The sequence below is a fragment of the Castanea sativa genome, chromosome 7, assembly GCF_040712315.1.
Source record: "Castanea sativa cultivar Marrone di Chiusa Pesio chromosome 7, ASM4071231v1".
Lineage (NCBI taxonomy): Eukaryota > Viridiplantae > Streptophyta > Magnoliopsida > Fagales > Fagaceae > Castanea > Castanea sativa.
This window is the reverse complement of record NC_134019.1, coordinates 26,027,709-26,045,666: the sequence shown is the minus strand read 5'-3', so window position 1 is coordinate 26,045,666 and position 17,958 is coordinate 26,027,709. Positions and strand designations below refer to the sequence as shown.

The 17,958-nt window shown below is 34.8% G+C and overlaps 2 protein-coding genes across 4 annotated transcripts; one reads left to right on the top strand and one right to left on the bottom strand.

Moving 5' to 3' along the window:
* Positions 1-3,864: 3,864 nt before the first annotated feature.
* Positions 3,865-7,999, bottom strand: LOC142643364 (uncharacterized). The gene is made up of 10 exons (XM_075817956.1): positions 7,774-7,999; positions 7,627-7,695; positions 6,929-7,030; positions 6,726-6,766; positions 5,850-5,983; positions 5,081-5,144; positions 4,901-4,997; positions 4,680-4,798; positions 4,325-4,347; positions 3,865-4,223 (listed from the first exon to the last, which is right to left on the bottom strand). The coding sequence occupies exons 3-10, from the start codon at positions 7,026-7,028 to the stop codon at positions 4,133-4,135; spliced, it is 669 nt and encodes a 222-aa protein (XP_075674071.1). The 5' UTR covers positions 7,029-7,030; positions 7,627-7,695; positions 7,774-7,999; the 3' UTR covers positions 3,865-4,132.
* A 45-nt stretch (positions 8,000-8,044) lies between these two features.
* Positions 8,045-16,609, top strand: LOC142643363 (uncharacterized). Of its 3 annotated transcripts, none has more exons than XM_075817954.1 (3): positions 8,045-8,387; positions 10,383-12,373; positions 16,221-16,609. In XM_075817954.1, exon 2 carries the CDS (start codon positions 10,386-10,388, stop codon positions 12,342-12,344), a length of 1,959 nt encoding a protein of 652 aa, XP_075674069.1. In that variant the 5' UTR covers positions 8,045-8,387; positions 10,383-10,385; the 3' UTR covers positions 12,345-12,373; positions 16,221-16,609. The 3 variants fall into 3 exon arrangements, with proteins under 3 accessions (XP_075674069.1, XP_075674070.1, XP_075674068.1); XM_075817955.1 differs by lacking the exons at positions 8,045-8,387; positions 16,221-16,609 and adding exons at positions 9,742-9,944; positions 13,598-13,664; XM_075817953.1 differs by lacking the exon at positions 8,045-8,387 and adding an exon at positions 9,744-9,944.
* Positions 16,610-17,958: the final 1,349 nt, after the last annotated feature.

Below are 17,958 nucleotides of genomic sequence, written 5' to 3'. Positions count from 1 at the left end.
CAAATTTTCTCAAATTCAAAATTCAATAGAAACAATCATATCTTTGTAGGCTAACAAAAAACATTTTATTACAAAAAATGTCGGCATCCTTGAAAATTAACAAACCAAGAACCACAACTAGATACAAAAGAAGCAAATTTCATCTATAACCCAATTTTTTGCCTTGGAGCCAACAATTACTAAACAACCAGTCACAAACTTACGAATATATAACTATTTTGAGATGTGATATAACGTATAATGTATTTTCTAAATTATATTATAGATAATTTTTTCTCCCTAAAAAATAAAAATTAAGAATTTCTAAAATTAATTTATCTCTCTCTATTCTTACAAATATATAATTCTCTCATTTATGGTATTTTCGATTGATATTATTCTTTTTTTTAATGATCTATATTCTTCTAACTATTGTTATTATGCATTATATTTTCATAATTTCTTTTGGTACAATTAAATTTTTAAGTTTCAAAATTATTATTTTAATTTCTCATTCTCTTAAGGAGATTATCGTAATAATTAAAAGTTATCATAAAATAACAATTGATAGTACTCTTAACCCAAACTTGCATTTTCTCATTCTTTAGTAAGTACACTGAAATTGAATGAAGTTGATCAAATGGACTGAATGGATCAATTGGACCAATGTGAACCATATTAGACCAAATGGATCAAACTAGACTGAAGTAGAACAAAATGGACCAAAGTAGACCAAATTCTCAACCGTAATTATTAAACATAACTCAAAAAATTAATAATAATTATAATAATAAAGTGATGCAAAACCATAATCTATGATAAATAATGTATTCCAATGTGAAGGAAGTGGTTTGTTGTTGAAGTAATATCAATCAGATTTGTTATCACATTAATATTTTTAACTAAATTATTATGTATGTGTTTGTGATTCTATATCTATGTGCTTGTTGAAGGTTTTATTCAAGTTGAATTCAATACCATGTAGAGAAAGTTGTTACACCACAAAAAATTATAGGGAAAACCACTTGCATGAAATATTTTATAAAAAAAATATTTGTTAAGGGTTTTATTATCTCTCTCTTAAAGTTTATAAAAATGACATATGGTTCTCTAAGTAGCAGTAAAATCGAACCTTTCAACCTAACCTTGAATACTAAATTAGCATACGGATATAAATATAGTGGTGAAATAAGATTTTTTTTCCAGGTGAGTATAAACTAAAAATAACTAAATGGAGTCTCCACCTAATATGTTTGTATTACATGTATTTTCTATTACAAGTTACATTTAGGTTCAAGAATGTGTAAATCATGGTGGTGAAAAGTGATGGTTATATCATGATTGATAAGTTAAAATTAGTTTTGAAAATGAGTGAAGGCAAAATGAATTATTACATACATTAATATTTATACTTTTTTTTTAGAAAGGCACGGACTGAACACACACAGAGAGGAGTGGGAACCCGAGTTTAATATCACACAACTCACAACATACAAAAGCCGGTAACTCTTGAATACTGTGTGAAGGCTTTAAACCCATTGAGAGACACACACTTGGGCGATGTGGGATAAACCCACTTGATTGCTTTTTTTGATAAAGACACGGACCGAACACACACAATTGGTGATTGCTTTCCCACTCCCTTGTGTGTGTGTGTTCAATCCGTGTCTTTCTCAACAAAAAAAAAAACATTTTTTTTAGAGTAGTAATACATGTACTACAAATATTATTACATTGATCTTACAAATTAATGTATCACAAATTCGAAAGAGACAATTTAAAATTCAATTATGAGGTGGTTGAAAACCCACCAATCACATTCATTGTCACATCTGTTTGTAAGTTTCATGTTATAAAACTTGTAGTACCTTTAATATTTTCCATTATTTTAAGAAATGATAGAAAGAAAATAATAATATAATCACTAATGTAGTTCAACAGAAACTTATCAATAATAAATGCTTTGTTTCAACCTTTAGACATTATATAGATATAAATAAATTCAGGGGAAAACCTATCAGAACTGTGCTTGGTCACAATGGTGCAGCTCCTTTGAACAATAGCTTGTGTAATGGAAGGAAGAATTGGTTTTCGTGATGGCTATGCAACAATCAGTTCCGATGGTTCCAATTTGACTCTTCGAGTGAGAGACAAGCTCTATCACTTCAATCTTTTGTTGTTAATCTCTCTAAACGACATGACTCAACAGCAACTGTGCATGATTTTGTGTGCACTAACGTGTAACAGAAGGCCACTACAGGGCATTGTTTCAATTCCTAGGCCCTAACCTTCCTTAGGGAAGGAACCAGCTCGCCTTTCATTCTATCCAACACTTAAAAGACAACAAGAAGCAAGACAACCACAGACATAAGTAATTTATAACAGGAACCAGATGATGACAAGTGACAACACAATCTTAGCTGGCAAACCATCATTTATCAATGCAGCTCTAATTTGAAATCATTAAATACCGCTAAAAATCTTTCCTGATGTTTTTGTAAAGTTGTGATTTCTAATTATGTTATGTTGGTTTTAATTCCGTGCCAAATTTTATTGTAATTTTTTCAATCATTTTTCCCTATATGTATGTGGCTTTTTAATTGTAAACGATGAGTGTGAGAGATTGTGAAAACTCAAGCTTCAAAGGATGAACAAGTGGATTTCGCGAGTGTTTTGCGAGAAGTTTACCCGCGAAAAAAAACCACATGTAGAACACATGGAAGATGAAGAGTCGTGCCAAGCTATACGATTTCGCGAGTGTCTCGCGGGTAAGGCCAACCTGCGAAGGACTCGCAAAACTCTCTGTTTGGCAAAAAGTTATGTTTTGCTTTACCATATCTTTACCCACACTATATATACCCTCATTACCCACAAATTGTAAAGTGTGCTTTTCAGAGAGAAAACCCTAGAAAATACACTTGAGAATTAGATATTATTATACTCACAATCATCTACACATTTTCTTGTAGTTTTCTTCAATTCCTACCTCTCTATCTCTACATCCTTGCGAAGTTGCTAGCCCAAACACCTACCACACATATTCTGAGTGTAAAGTGAGATTTTGGTACTGTTAAGAAGCATTGGAAGGAGCCATTCATTGGCGGATACAATCAGACTGAATTGCGAGATCCGAAAAGTTAGAGAAGACAAGAATTCGAAAAGTCAGTTAGTAGTAGGAGTTTAGAAAGCTCAAGTACATAAGGTAGATGAAACTTAGAGGGTCTTTTGTTATTCGTGTACTCCAACTTTATTCTCTAGTGGATCGATTTCAACTTGGAGGGTCGCGGAGAGGTTTTTTACCAAGTTCTTCAATTTTCTCTCCAATAACACGTTTCAGTGTTATCTTGTATTTGCATCTTTCTTTCCTACTCTTAAGCTTTTCTTTTATTGTTGATAACGGATGAATATGACTTAAGGGTAGTAATAACAGTTATTTGCATTTATTTACCCTTTGTTCTGCACCTATTATAAGTTAGAGTAAAAGTTATCTAGACGTAATTTTAATTTGGGGGTTTAAATAAACTCATGTTTTTTGCACAAATCTTAGCTTTCAATTTTCAAATGAGACATTAAGAGGATGTTTGATTTGTATTTTCAAATAACAATTTTCAATTTTTAAACAACATTACACGTATTTCCACACACTTTTTTACCCACACGTACTTCCATAAATGTTTTCAAATAATAATTTTCAGGTTTTAAACACATGTACCAAACAGGCTTTAAAACATTCAAATTTCCCCTTTCTCCAATTATTAAATTATAAAAAAAAAAACATTAAATATCAACTTTGCTATTACCAAAAAGAACTACATCCATTATCTCTAGTCTAATGCTCCACATCTTCCAAAACGGGGGCATCCCCTTGTCGCCCGCGCCCCCCTCCCTTATCATTAAATTTCCAATTAAAACTTACAAAGCATGATAGTAGCATCATAAACAAAGTTACACTCTTAATGTTAAAATACTTTGACCGCCTCAAAATTGTTTGGGAAAATGCAAGCCAAAATCTCGCACAAGAACCAGTATACGCTGAGACCTGTTCAAGGATCAACTGCAGGGAGATTCACGCAGGAGCCTCAAAGTCCATGTTCAGGTGTATCAATCGTATATAATGGATTTAGGAGCCATTTAACAACACTCCCGGATTCAATCATGAACCCCCGGCATCCTCAGTAGCCTCCTTTTTCTCCTTTTGTTTCTCCCTTTTTTTCTTGTTTCGCAGTGCATTCTTGCTCATTGCTCTAAATTAATCAACGAATAAGCATTTTGATGACCGAATCAGTTTTATAAAATCCAAACCATGACCATAAAGAACAAACAAACAGATAAGTAGGGTACTTAATCTTTAGGAGCCTCTCCAAACAGCTGCATACAAAATAATTAAAATCATCAGAACCACATAAAGCAATTAACATAATCCAACTGAAATTCAGTGTAAGCAATTAAAGCTTGTTTTAATTGTTACCCTTTTTTTATTTACCAAAGAAACATGTTTTAATTTCATTAAATACAAAATAAAATTATCTCCAGTATTATAAACAAGAAAGAAGAACATTTTTTATCAAATCTGATACCAAATGCAGGGAAGAATTTGGTCCAAGCAAGAATGCCAAATGCAACTATATGAAGAGCCTGACCCTTGATGTCAGGAAACAAAACAATTAATGATTGAGAAACAAGACATGGATCATGTATACCTCTGCCTGAATGGCAGCAGAATTCTTAGCATGTGGTGGCCGATATGCAGCAGGCTTCTGTGCAGGAGGGTTAGCGGAGGTGGTTTTTGTGGAAGCCTGGGAAGATTTTGACCCTTGTCCTGAAAATAGTTGACTCTTCAATTAAAAAGAGAAAAAAATATACAAGTAAAAATCCAGGAAAAAAAAAAAAGATATTCAAAGCACTAAGTGTGAGACAGAACCTTGTGATTTTTTTTCTTCAACCTTTAGAGAGTCAATAGACTTGATGAGATCAACAATTTCAGCAAACCTTTCAGGTGACTCTGGTTTCCAATCAACCTGTACAGATAGTTCCCTTGAAAAATCAATTGAGTATAGCTAATGGATATAAGAACATCTAAAGGGTCGCAATCAACACTGACCTGATACAACTTGTCAAACATCTTCTTGAAGTATAGAGATCCATTGTGGTGGAAAATTTTAATCCTTCAATAAGAACAAGAAAATCACAAAATGATTCAATTGCAATAAGTGTCTGAGGACCAGATCATCATACTGAATCCCATCCACCTAGAGGATCGCATGTACATAAAAAACCCAGTTTGGAAAATAATATATATGCTAAGACATCCTTATGATGCTTTAAAAGTAGAAATAATCCAAGGTTTCCTTTCAAATAACAAAAGGACTACTTTCTACAGGCCATCACAAGGCTTAGAACAAATGCCTGAGTGCTGACCTTGTAGTTTAAGCATCATAAATTTCTGGAAATACAAACACCCCCCCCCCCCCCCCTCCAAAGAAAATAATATAAATTGAAACTGTAACCAATCAGCAAGGGTGTTTCAATAATTCCATTGGTGTGTCATTAATTTATGACCAACCAAATAGAACAATCAAATCCATATAAGGCCAGTTTCTCAACAAAAAAAAAAAAAAAAATTCAATATAAGGCCAGCCATCTGAATGGTCTTTACAAGCAAGAACAGAATTGTATGCCCATGCATGGACAAATGTTCTTTCACAGTGATAATCGGGAGAATCTAGAAAAGTACTCTCAAATAACTAAAATACAAGCTACGTCTTCACTAAATTTCCAGACTTTTAGTGCACCAAAAATTTGTGACACGTACCTACTACCCAATAACCCCCCTCTTTCCAATCAACAAAATGCCAAAATATTTAACATACCCATTGTCAACTTGTAGTCTTGGAGCTGTAGTTGCAGTCATGAAATAGCGTCCATCTGGGGACCATTCACTTGTCACAGACCATTCAGCCTTAGTTGTTCCAAGCTGCTTTTTCTCTTTATAGTCCCAAAATGCCTAGAGGGTAAACAAATACATAAATGAACTCCAGATCTGAGAACCATTATCTGATTATCCTCTCTCTCAGCCAAAAAGAAAAAGGAAAAATAACCTTTTGACATTATGGGTGCCTATGTATGGCGTGTTTTTGTAGAAACAACATTCTAGTTTTCAAGCTTTCTTTTGCTTTTAACTTATTGATGAGGAAAAACACAATTCGAAGAGGGGGACGGGGGAAGGGGAAAATCTGGAAAAGCACCAAATGGGGGAAACAAGCAAGAGAGACAACAGGAGAATAATTGGCTTCCCAAAGTCACAGTCCCGGATGAAGAACCTCCGAAATAACACTAGAAGCAGAATCCTGAGTCTCGGAAACCAGAAAACATAATATTCTTTCACCTCAACTCTGATATCTTCATTGAAGACTTGTAAAAAGATCTAGCCATCCTTTCAAAACAAAGGCTCCCAAAAAATAAACAAATAAATGTAACAGTTATTGACCAATCACATTTCCTGCCAATATAACTGATTACATTGGTCAATATTAAGAATTCTATTTTAGAATCTTTTTTAAGCCCAGGGAAGATTGTGAGAATTGTTTGAAAAATAAAAGAAGTACAAAGAAGAAGATATCATGGAACATTAGGTTAATTTGGAAGAAAAAGTGTCCCAAGTCGTGGGAAAGACAAAATCAAACTAATTTTTATCACAGCCGACAAAAGAGCAAGAAAAGAAAGCGAAAGCATCTAAGAATACATACCATGTCACTAGGTAAGTTACCAAAACCTGCCAAACATAGAACTGCAAACCAGAGAGTTAAGGCCACTTATGTAAAAAGTATTTTTCGATTTTTGACAAATACATATATTTAAAGGAAGAACAAGCTTTTTTGATATCTGAAAAAATATATAAATTTGATATTCTGAAGAAGTATATGAGAACTTTCTTTTCACTGGAGGATACATTTCCCTTTTGGGTTCCACCGGATAGTATTGTAAGGTCCTGTTCCGAGCTCAAGTAGAGGATTACACTTCTTGTCAAACACAGTTGCCTTAGCAGGCATAACTATAATAAGTTAAGGGGTACAATAATCATGCCAGCAATTGCAAAAGAAGATCATAAACAGCTGAAAGCAGAACATAAGGATCCAAACATATGCACAACAATAGGCATCCAAAATAAAGAAAAGGAAATCCTTCCAGAGAGTTCATAACCTTGGTCCATTGCATCGACTACAAATATTTATTAGCAGATGCAATGATGCATGGCATGTAACATGAGGATCCACTAGTGGAGGCACCTCACCCCAGAGATAATCTTTGCCCCACAAGAATTTAAATGAAAAAAAAAATCATAATAAAATATAATTAAAAAACAAAAATCCTGCATTTACTCAATCCAGAGATTTATGAATTTATTTCGTGCCACCAGGCCTAAGAAATTTTTTAGAAAATCTCAAACAAAAACCCCGAACAAGATCATAATTTAATCAAAAGCTAGACCATTGAAAGGCAGTGAAAATCTACTAATCATCAGCATGCCAGACATTGTTAATAAAAATATATAACAGAAACTCAAAGATATGGTTACTAGGTTCACCAATTCTGCTTATTGGACAGTTGACTCTCTAAAATATGTAATCTTACAGAGAAAAAGGATACATCCATAAACAACAGCAAATTCTGAACCAGAATAAGACCACTGAACATCATGAACAGGCCCCTCTTTACCTGCCAGTTTATTCAACAATCAGTTGCTTGCACTCACTTAGAATCAAAATTTGATTTACAATTAAATTTAGAACATACGAAGAGATACAACTCCTTCATAGGTGCCGTCTGTTGTCAAGTAGTTTAGCTTTGATTCTCCATAGTAACTTTGGTTGGTTTTATCGACATCAGATTGCACAACAGCAAGAAGCCCAGTCGAGCCACGGTTCCAATTCAATTGAACAGTTGAACATCGAAAAAAACTTCGACGAGCAATAGGTTGACTCTCTGAATCTTTTCCGCAAGAAAATATCTGGATACTACCCGGAACTAGGAATGGCCATACCCATTGGGTAATGGATATTCAACCCTACCCGATTCAATTATTCCGAGTAATACCCGGTCCTTGATGGGTAGAACTTAACGGGTAGGGTATGGATATTACCCGAATTATTCGGGTAGGGTATGGATAATATCCATACCCGACCCGTATTTAAAAAAAAAACCCCTAAATCTCTCTCTCTCACAGTCTCTGCCGTCACTCTCTCTCTCTCTCTCTCTCTCTCTCTGTTCTGACTCTGTGTTTCTGAGCCAACGAGTCCCTGAGCCAATGATCTGCGACTCTGCGAGTGTTCAGCTTCTTGGAGCTGAAATCGGCAACCAAAAATAGTTGAACAATTTCTTCGTTTCTGATTCCAAAATCATAATTTCAGGCAAGCCCGATTTCTTCGTTTTATTTATTATTTTGCACAAATATTTTTTCAGTTGAACAAACAGTGATATACGTTTTTGGTTTTAGAAAATGGGTTCTGTTGGGATTATTGTATAGAAGTGAATGACTCATTCTTTGTTTGTTTGGTTTCAAAAGAAAAATCTTTTCTGTGGGTATCTGGGTTTAGTTGATTATTAACTTTTGTTTACTTTTCTAGATTGAATTTGTCAACTAGTGTGTGTTAGATTTTGGTTTTAGAGTTTGAATTTAGCTGGGCATGTGTCGAATTTGGTTTTTGATTGAATTTTATCAACTGGGTATGTGTTAGATTTGGTTTTTGATTGCATTAAGGTGTTTGATTCTATTTTGGGATATGTCTATTTATAGAGAGAAGTGAATTTCTGTACAGAGGCAAGCCAAAATTCCCAGACCCCCAACTTGGTTAATTATTTCTATCTAGACTTGAAGTTCAAATTTTAAAAGAAAATGAAATGAATTAGGCTATTGGTGTACTTTTCATTTTGTATATAATATAATTGACAGACCAGCTCTAAACAAAATTTCCAAGTTATAGTCTCTTCTTGTGCTCTGTTTCTCAAATTCTGCAAGTCCACAAATTTGGCTTGCCTAAGGCCTAAGGCCTAAGGCCTAAGGGAGTAATCCTCGTATGATTAAATTATATTGTATTTAATCAAATTTGTTAGAATGCCGACTGAATTATATTACTGAGCTGATCTATATTGTATTTTTTGTAGATTGCTAAGATGTTCTCTGCTCTATATTAAGTTTAAAAGATCCAAGTAAACCTTTAGTTAACTTTGATCTTTACTAACATGAGTTGCAAAGAGTTCAAAGAAGGCAAGGTCTGTACGATTATTGCTCTAGGAAAATAGAGCTGTGGAGCTTTAGCATTAAAACTTTTGTGATATAGAGCTTTGACTAAGAATCTCTTTACCGTTTTGAGTGTTTGGAAAATTTATAGTGAATAGTGCTCTAAAGATCTGAATTTCTAAAGCATGTACAGTAGTTCAATTTTCCTAAAAGCTCTAACTTTCAGCTTTTCTGTGTAAAATTTTTAAGAGTATAAAGCTCTTTTTAGTGGGTTACCATACACTTCATTTTTAGCTCTTAAATTTCTGTAAGGCCCTACTCAACACAGAGCTGGTTAGTTTTTAAGTTAAAATGATTTGCATAAAAAATAAAAATAAAAAGTTTCGGGTTTCGGGTAGGGTATGGATATCCATGGATAATAATTCGGGTAAGATTCGGGTATGGATATTAATGAATATTGATATTCGGGTATCCATGGGTAAGCTTTTCGGGTCGGGTATGGATCGGGTATACCCATACCCTACCCATGGCCATCCCTAAACCCCATCACAGATTCACAGTTAACGCTTCGCAGCAAGTTCTCTCTTTTCACTGCAAGCTGCCACCATCTCTCTGTCGAAATCTGGTGCCACCAGTCCTTAAATCTTGGTCGCTATTGAGATTTGGATGCACTCAAATCAGTTCTATTTTCGTTTGATTAGATTGAGCCCTTTTTCTGATTCTTAAGGTATTATTAGCTCTTACTTTTCTTTCTTTGTGGTTTTGGGCTTGTGGTCCTCTCTGTGGGATTTGTGGATGTAGGTTTAGGTTGTGAATGTTTGAGCTTCCATCTGAGGGTATGGGTATGGGTTGGAAATGCCGATTGATTTTTTGTATTATAGTTCAAAATCTTTTTCTCTTTTTTGATTGAGATGATTTTATTAAATTTATTGTTTATGTTGTTGTTGTTGTAGTAGTATTGGCTTTGTGATAGAGTTGTTGTATTTCCTTTTGTGTTATGGAAGTTTTGTTTTAGCTTTAGCTGAACCAATATTACTTCATATTTATTTTAGAGCTCTGATTTGTCTCTAAACTTATTATTATTATTCAACCTTGCATGCCAATAATAAAAAGATGGTGAATTTTTTTGGAAAAAGAGCACTAAGAATGTATCTCCTTTTTCCAGAAGATGGGTCTGAAAAAACTGTTTGAAGGCAGTGACTCTGAAAATGACGATGTATCAAAGATATCAAATATTGAGGTTGACGAGCAGTATGCCAAGAGGTATGAGCACAACAAGAAGCGTGAGGCCCTTGAGCGCCTCCATGAGCTTGAGAAGAAAGGCCTCATCCAATCCTCCTCCGACTCGTCTGTCTCCGAATCTGACGACGATGATTTCATCAATTCCAGCAAGAGAGATAGAGAATTCTTTGATGCGCTGATCAAGGTCAAGAAGCAAGACCCTATGATCATGAATGAAGATGTCAAGTTCTTCGAATCTGAAGAATCAGAAGATGATGATGATGATGATGATAAGAATAATAATTATAAAAAAAAGAAGGCAATGTATTTGAAAGATGTGGTGGCGAAGCAATTGATAGAGGAGGGTCCGGAGTTTGAAGAAGAGGATGATGAGATGGAGAAAAAGAAGAGTTATGAGGAGGAGCAAGAGGAGATAAGGAGAGACTTTTTGAAAGCAGCAGAGGCAGCAGAGAAAGAGGAAGTTGGAGAAGAGCAGTTATTGAGAATGAAGGAGAATGGTGATCAGGATGAGGAGGAAGAGGAGAGTGGTGAGTCTGTGAGGAAATTGGATGAGTATTTTGGAGGTGATGAGGAAGTGGAGGATGAGGGGAACAAGTTCTTAAAGGAGTTTTTTCGGAATAGGATGTGGATGGATAAGGAAGGAAAGAGTAGGGAGGTCGGGGAGGAGGAGTTGGAGCACATTTCAGAGGACGAGAGGGAGATAGAGAGACAGGAGGAGTATGAGTATAGGTTTCAAGAGAATGCTGGGGATAGGGTGATGGGGCATTCAAGGAAGGTAGAGGGGTCAGTCAGGAAGAAGGCGAATGCAAGAAAGGACCAGAGGATGAGTAAGAAGGAGAGGATGGAGGCAGCAAGGGTAGAAAGGGAGGAAGAGTTGAAGCATTTGAAGAATTTAAAGAAGGAAGAGATGGATGAGAAGGTGAGGATGATAATGAGGACAGCAGGGATTAGGGAGGATGAGATTGTGGCCTTGAGTAGGAAGGAGTTGGAGGAGGAGTTTGATCCGGAGGAGTATGATAGGATCATGGAGAAGGCGTTTGGGGAGGAGTATTATGCAAATGAGGACATGGACCCGGAGTTTGGGAGTGGTGGGGATGAGGATGAAGATGAGGGTGAGATTGAAAAGCCAAATTTTGAGGAAGAGGATGATTTTCTTGGGCTTCCAAAAGGTTTGGATGTGTGTGGGTCTGGTGATGGGTTTTGGTCTGTGAGGGAAAAGGTTTTGAAGAGTAAGGCAGAGAATGCAAATGAAAATGTCCAAGAAGAAGAAGAAGAAGAAGAAGAAGAGGAGGAGGAGGAGGAGGAGGAGGAGAAAGAGAATGTTGAGGAAGGTAAGCGGAAGAGGAAGAGGATGCATAAAAGCATTGCTCTTTTGGAGAAAGCTAAAGAGGCAATGATGGATGAGTATTATAAGTTGGATTATGAGGATACAATTGGAGACTTAAAGACAAGGTTCAAGTATGCGAAAATAAAACCCAATAGATTTGGATTGAGTCCAGCAGAGTTGTTGTTGATGAATGAGAAGGAGTTAAATCAGTATGTTTCTTTGAAAAAGATTGTTCCTTATAGGGAGGAGTGGAAGTTAAATGAGCAAAAGAGATACCAACTAAAAATGAGGACTAAAGAACTTCTCCGAGGTGGGCAAGTGGATGACCAGAAGGTTGGGGAGAAGAAGAGGTCAAAGGGTATAGCAGAAAAATCAACTTCATCAACAGGTACCATGGAAACTGGGAAAGTAAAATCTGTGGGATCAAATGGTGATATGAGCAATTCATCCAAGAAAGCTAAGAGAAAACGACGGCAAGCTGAACTTAAACTATCGCACTCAAGGCTTGTTGCATATGGAAAGATACCTTCTAAATCTAAAATCAAAGCAAAGCACTGAAGCTCAGCTGTGATTCAGGCAGTAGACAGGTAATTCTTTTTGGGAGTATCTAGTTTTTCAACATTGAAATGAAGCATATATTATTTCTTGTTGCTTGTTCCTTTGCGACTAATTTGCTTTTAATTGTCACTGGAAACAATTAAAACAAATAAACACAGAAAAGAAAATCTTTATACTATGATATGTTGAAACTTTTGTTTTTTGGTTTTTTTTTTTATGTCTTTTTGGTACTTGTTAATTCCTCTGTATAATTTCACTAAGATTAATTTCTAAGATTCACAGCTTCTATGATCCATTTGATGTTATTAAAATTAAATAGTGACCTTATTATATAATTTTTTTTTTAATTTTAAAAATAGTGACCTTGAGCCTTGATTTTTTGCATAGAGTACATCTTTTGACTAGTAGCTGTTCAAGCTTGATGCCTCATTTGTTTTAGGCCATCTGTTTTTGGCCTTGGTATATTAAATAACTGTATTTATGTTGTATTTTGGTTTTTTTGATTAATAAACCATTCTGTTAATTATCTGCCATTCTGGGTATACATGAAAGAGTTATTGGGGTTTGTATGATGAACTTATGCATCATTTGGGTTTAAGTAGGAGTTTTTGGATACTAAATGTATTTGAGTGGCTTTACAGAGTTCAATTGGTTTGAAACAATATTTTATCCTTGCTTGTGGGTTATTCTTTTATCCCTTTTCTCTATCCTTTTTCCTCCCTTTGATTGCTGCAAACAAAAGTGTGAATCGGTTGTCTGTATAGAGAAGCTATTAGATTGGGTGTTATGAGATCTGGATCAGACTAACTATTTTCCTGGTTGGATTTAACTTGATTTATAAATCCCTTTCTTTGGACAAATTAAGCACCTTAGGAAGTACTTGATAAATTTTTGTATGCCGTGTAGGCTGGTGCTAAAATCCCTATAATATGCCAATGAGCTCTAGGTCAAATGGCAGTTCCTTCATCTATAAAAATTAGTGGAGGGTAAGGTTATGGGTTCAAAGACCACCTTGTGTATGTGTAGCTTACCAATTAAAAAGAAAAAGAATGTGGTAGGGTTGAGTGCATTGACAGAAGTTCTGTACTTTTGTTCCCTTTTTTGCTTGAACTGATGCAAATTATTAATTTTTCATGTGTTGTTAGAGCGTTGTGGTCTTTTTTATAATCTTGATATGGTTATTGCCATTTCTGTTGTTATACAATCAACCTGAGGTTCAAGGAATAAGGTACTGTATCCTTGTTTTGTGAAAGATTTCTGTTTAACGATTTCATGAATATGCATAAATTGTTGGTACCATGGGGACTGGAAAGACACATGAATGAAACCTATGTTTTAATACTGGTCATTCAAAGAGCCTCAAAAGTGACAGGTTTAGAGGTCATGGGTTCAACTGAGATTTGAATGTGATGTATGTTTTAAAAGAAAATCATATGTTAATCATAATCAACTTGTGTGTATCAGTGTCTATTGTAAAAGAAAAACTTACAAGGATCAAAGTTAGTAATAAATTTTTAAAAGTAAAGATAAATTATTTTTATTTTTATTTTATGATAATGTTGTTGTTGGGGAAGGAGGGATTTAAACCTTGGAACAGTGCTAGACTGACAGTTGAGTCACAAGGCTCTTGGTTAAAGTAAAGATAAATTTAGTTTTCCCTCCGTGTGTTTGGTTGAGGGAGTGGAAAAGTGGGAAAAAAAAAAATTATTTAGTTGAGTAGAAAAGTGGGAGGATAGAAAATGTAGTTTGTATAAATTTACTTTCATGCCCCTAGCACATAAAAACAATTTTTTCAATTATTAAAGAAAGAAAGAAAAAGAGCCAACCAATGTGTGCACATTACCTGGGAAAAGGCAAAACAAGAAAAAGAAAAAAAAAAAAAAAAAAAAAAAAAAAAGAAGAAGAAGAAGAAGAAGAAAGAGGCAGTGGCGGCAGTAAAATTTCCAAAAAAGAGCAGCAAAATTAATAAATAAAGGGGAGGCTAGATGGGTAATTTCACATCAAACCCACTCCCTCCCACTTTTCTCTCTAGTTTTCTCCCTAAATTGGGGAGAAAACTTTTTCCTCTTAAATGGTGGGTCCATGCGCCCCCCCCCCCCCCCCCCACCAAAAAAAAACAACCAAACACCTTCCTGTCCCCTTTTCTCTCCCCCTCTATCATTTAACCCCCAACCAAATGGACCCTTAGGGCATCTCATAGAGTGGAATTGCACTCACTTTATATTCCCTTCTTTTGGGTTTGAGAGTTAGTTGGCTTTTTGTAAGGGTGAAATTTCATGATGTTTGTAATTATAATCCAAGTGTTTATTTGGTAAGTTATACACACACTTGATGGGTTTTGAACCCACAACTTAATCATGCACCTAGTACTTATATAGGGAGGAGGTGCCAATTGTGTTAGAGCTCATTGGTATTATAATCCTAGGTTATATTACGGTCTTTTGTACAAAACTCAGGCACACTGTTTGAAAACTGATGCATACAACTTTAATAATATGGAGAAGATTTTCGTGCAAGTCCCAAACTAGGCTCTTTTTCAAATATGAGAAGACAAACTGATCCAACACAAGGAAAGTTGGAAATGTCTAAGAATGAAAAGCTGAAAGTTTCTCTATGGTTGTTGGATTTATGGGAGTAGCTTTGTTTTTGTTTTTGTTTTTTATTTTCACCTCTTCTCAAGTGCAAATTTTTTGCCTAATTTGAATGTATTATTGGCCTCTTCAAACTTATTATGCTGAAATATAGTCAAGAGTTGGCGTGGTATGTTAAATACTATGAAGAAACTAAATGCTCCTGACCTACTGTTCTACTCTGTCCAAATAACTTATGAGGTTGACCATTCTCCTGTCCCTTGCTATTCTCGTCACAATGGTTGATCTTATGCCATGTTTCCAAGGGAAAAAATTTCATCTGTAGAGAACAGTGCTGCTTTGGAAACATTTTCCAGTCTCTTACAGGCTTGCCCAAATAATTTCATTGTTCGGTCAATCCTCTTCCTCTCCCTCTCTAGTTTTTCATTGCTTATGAAAAGATAGGAAATTAGGAAGGTTCAACGTTTGCTGTAATATATTTATAACTACAAAATAAAGAGAACGTTAGTGATTGGTTTAACATGTTTATAGTGAAAAAGTCTAGGAAGGTAATCTATATGTAATGCCAGCTTACTTAGCTGAGAGTTGAGTACATGTCTTGATATAGGATTCTTCTTTAATGCCTTATCATTATTAGTTCAACTCACCCCTGTTTACCAGAAAACTAAAACAATAAAAGACCAATTTTTTTTGGTATGTGTTACCTTTACAGCGTACAATTATTTATATGAGCTAGTTTAAGGTTCTAAGTCATTCTTTCAAAAAGAATGTAGAATGTTCCTAGTCAAATTAGGCTTGAGGTCATGAGAAGCTTGAATATGTTTATTTACTAAATAAACAAGCTCAAGCTTGAAATTAATGTTTGTTTAAGCAACGAGCCAGCTTGAGCAAAGGCAAAGCTCAGCTTGATTGGTTTTGCAAACAAAGTTTGTGAACTAATTCATGAATAAAGCTAATGAATAAAGTGTAAACAAAAAAGCTACGAGAGCCTTGACTCAATGGTGATGCTTGCTCTCCTTTATGAGGAAAACCAAGGTTCAAATCCATTCTCCCCATTGTTGTAATTATTGAATTATAAAAAATATAATAAAAAAATTGTAAATAAGCTTGATTTTAGGAATTACATGTCTGCCTGGACGCTCATGCGCACACACATGCACAAAGGTCTATTTTCATGCCATTTTGAATTCTAGTTACATCAAGCATGGTATTGTTAGCTTGAATGTTGTGAAAATGAGGCCCAAGATTGGTTTACTTGTGTTGATGATTGGGCTTTAATTTGCAGAAGTTAGTGATTTAATTTTTGCCACATGGAGGACTACATGAACAAACAACGAGAAGACTAGGAGAGTATGAATGAAGACATTCATTATTCTACAAGGGTTTTGTTTTTGTGTGATTTGAAGAAGAGAAGAAAGATGGGGGGAATTTCATATGCGCCTGGCACCGCACGAGATACGGTCCCGAAAGAGGGAATGGATGGGGGGTGGAGGCGCATTATTTACAACTGCTGCAAGTTTCTTTATAGATAGACATGACATGAGTTGCTGCTATCTGATAAATTTTGGAATGGACAGCAGATTGGAAGAACTAAAGAGAAATGCTGGTGTATTTAAGCTGGTATTTTTTTTTTTTGTAAAACTGAACTTTTTAATTTAATCTTGGATTGGAAGAGACATGTCGACCATTTATTTACATATTAACAGATAGTATTTCTTTTTAATTTAATCATCATTATCATTGTCTTTCCAGTTTTCATTGGTTAAATTAGTAACTAAAATTTGTGGCATCATCATTATGAATGTGCCACTAGGCCCCCACTAAAACTAGTCACTTAGAAACATATAAGTCTAGTCCAGTTCAACCTATTTGGTACACTAGCATTTAGTTTACTCAAGTTAATCTCTTAATAAATTGGGCCTTTGGACATTTTGAAAACCAAATTAATAGAGGGGTTGTTGGCAATATAATTTAAAAACAATTTTCAGTCCTTAAAACCTGAAAATGGTGGGTCACTTTTAAATCATGTATTTGGTAACTGAATTGTGAATACAATTTTCAGAATAACGGTATTTTTTTTTTATTCCAATGTTAAAAACATGTGTTCTGAAAACAATCACACCTTCTAAAAACATATTTCAATGATATTATGATAAATATTTTGAAAAAAACGTGGATCTTACCTAAATCTGATATGATAGCACCTCCAAAAACATATTTCAATGACATTACGGTAAATAATTTGAAAAGCATAGATCTCACTAAAATCTGACATGACAGCACCTAATGGAAATAAATTTTCATTTACGAGTTCTCCCTCCCTCTCTCTTTAGCTTGTCTCTCAGCCTACTTAAACCCTACTTCTTTATCAAAAATTCATTACTCTCTTTATGTGTGTGTGTGTGTGTGTGTGTGTTTTTTTTTTTTTAAATGTTAAGTTTTCCTGTTTATTTTTAATCTTAGCTGAAGGTTGGGTTTGTGGGTAGGGATGTACGTTATCTGGTTGGTGCGGTTTTTTTTTTTCTAAATATGCCATCGAACCAATAGGGATCGCTTTCCCCACTGATTGATTAGGTCTAGATAACTTTGTATATTCTATTTCTTTTCTTGGGGGTGGGGGGCAATGAATTTAATCAAATTCAACCTCATAAAATTATTAAATTAGATTGAGTGTACTAGAAATTGCAAAACAATTAATTGTTTCTCCTTAGAAGAAGAATTCCACATTAAATTTTTTCCAAGACTTATTGTTGGGGGTTGGCGAGTTGTGTGATCAATTCATGGCAATGAATTTAATCAAATTCAACCCCATAAAATTATTAAATTAGATTAAGTGTACTAGAAACTACAAAATAATTAATTGTTTGAGAAAAATTCCATATTAAAATTTTTCCAAGACTTAATGTTGTGCCCTACTAGTTTGAGAAAATTGTCTTAACAACATACTTGACTAAGTAAGTTCCTTATAAGCAAATATGAAGTATTGTTACTGTAAGGACCAAAAATCAAGCACAGACCTAAAA

Excerpts from the sequence above, each read along its gene's own strand:
- LOC142643363 (XM_075817954.1), top strand. The coding sequence starts at position 10,386 with ATGGGTCTGAAAAAACTGTTTGAAGGCAGTGACTCTGAAAATGACGAT.
- LOC142643364 (XM_075817956.1), bottom strand. The coding sequence starts at position 7,028 with ATGCCTGCTAAGGCAACTGTGTTTGACAAGAAGTGTAATCCTCTACTT. Across the intron at positions 5,145-5,849 it reads AGACTACAAGTTGACAATGG|GATTAAAATTTTCCACCACA; the intron begins GTATGTTAAATA and ends TTCTTATTGAAG. Across the intron at positions 4,799-4,900 it reads TGAAGAAAAAAAATCACAAG|GACAAGGGTCAAAATCTTCC; the intron begins GTTCTGTCTCAC and ends AACTATTTTCAG.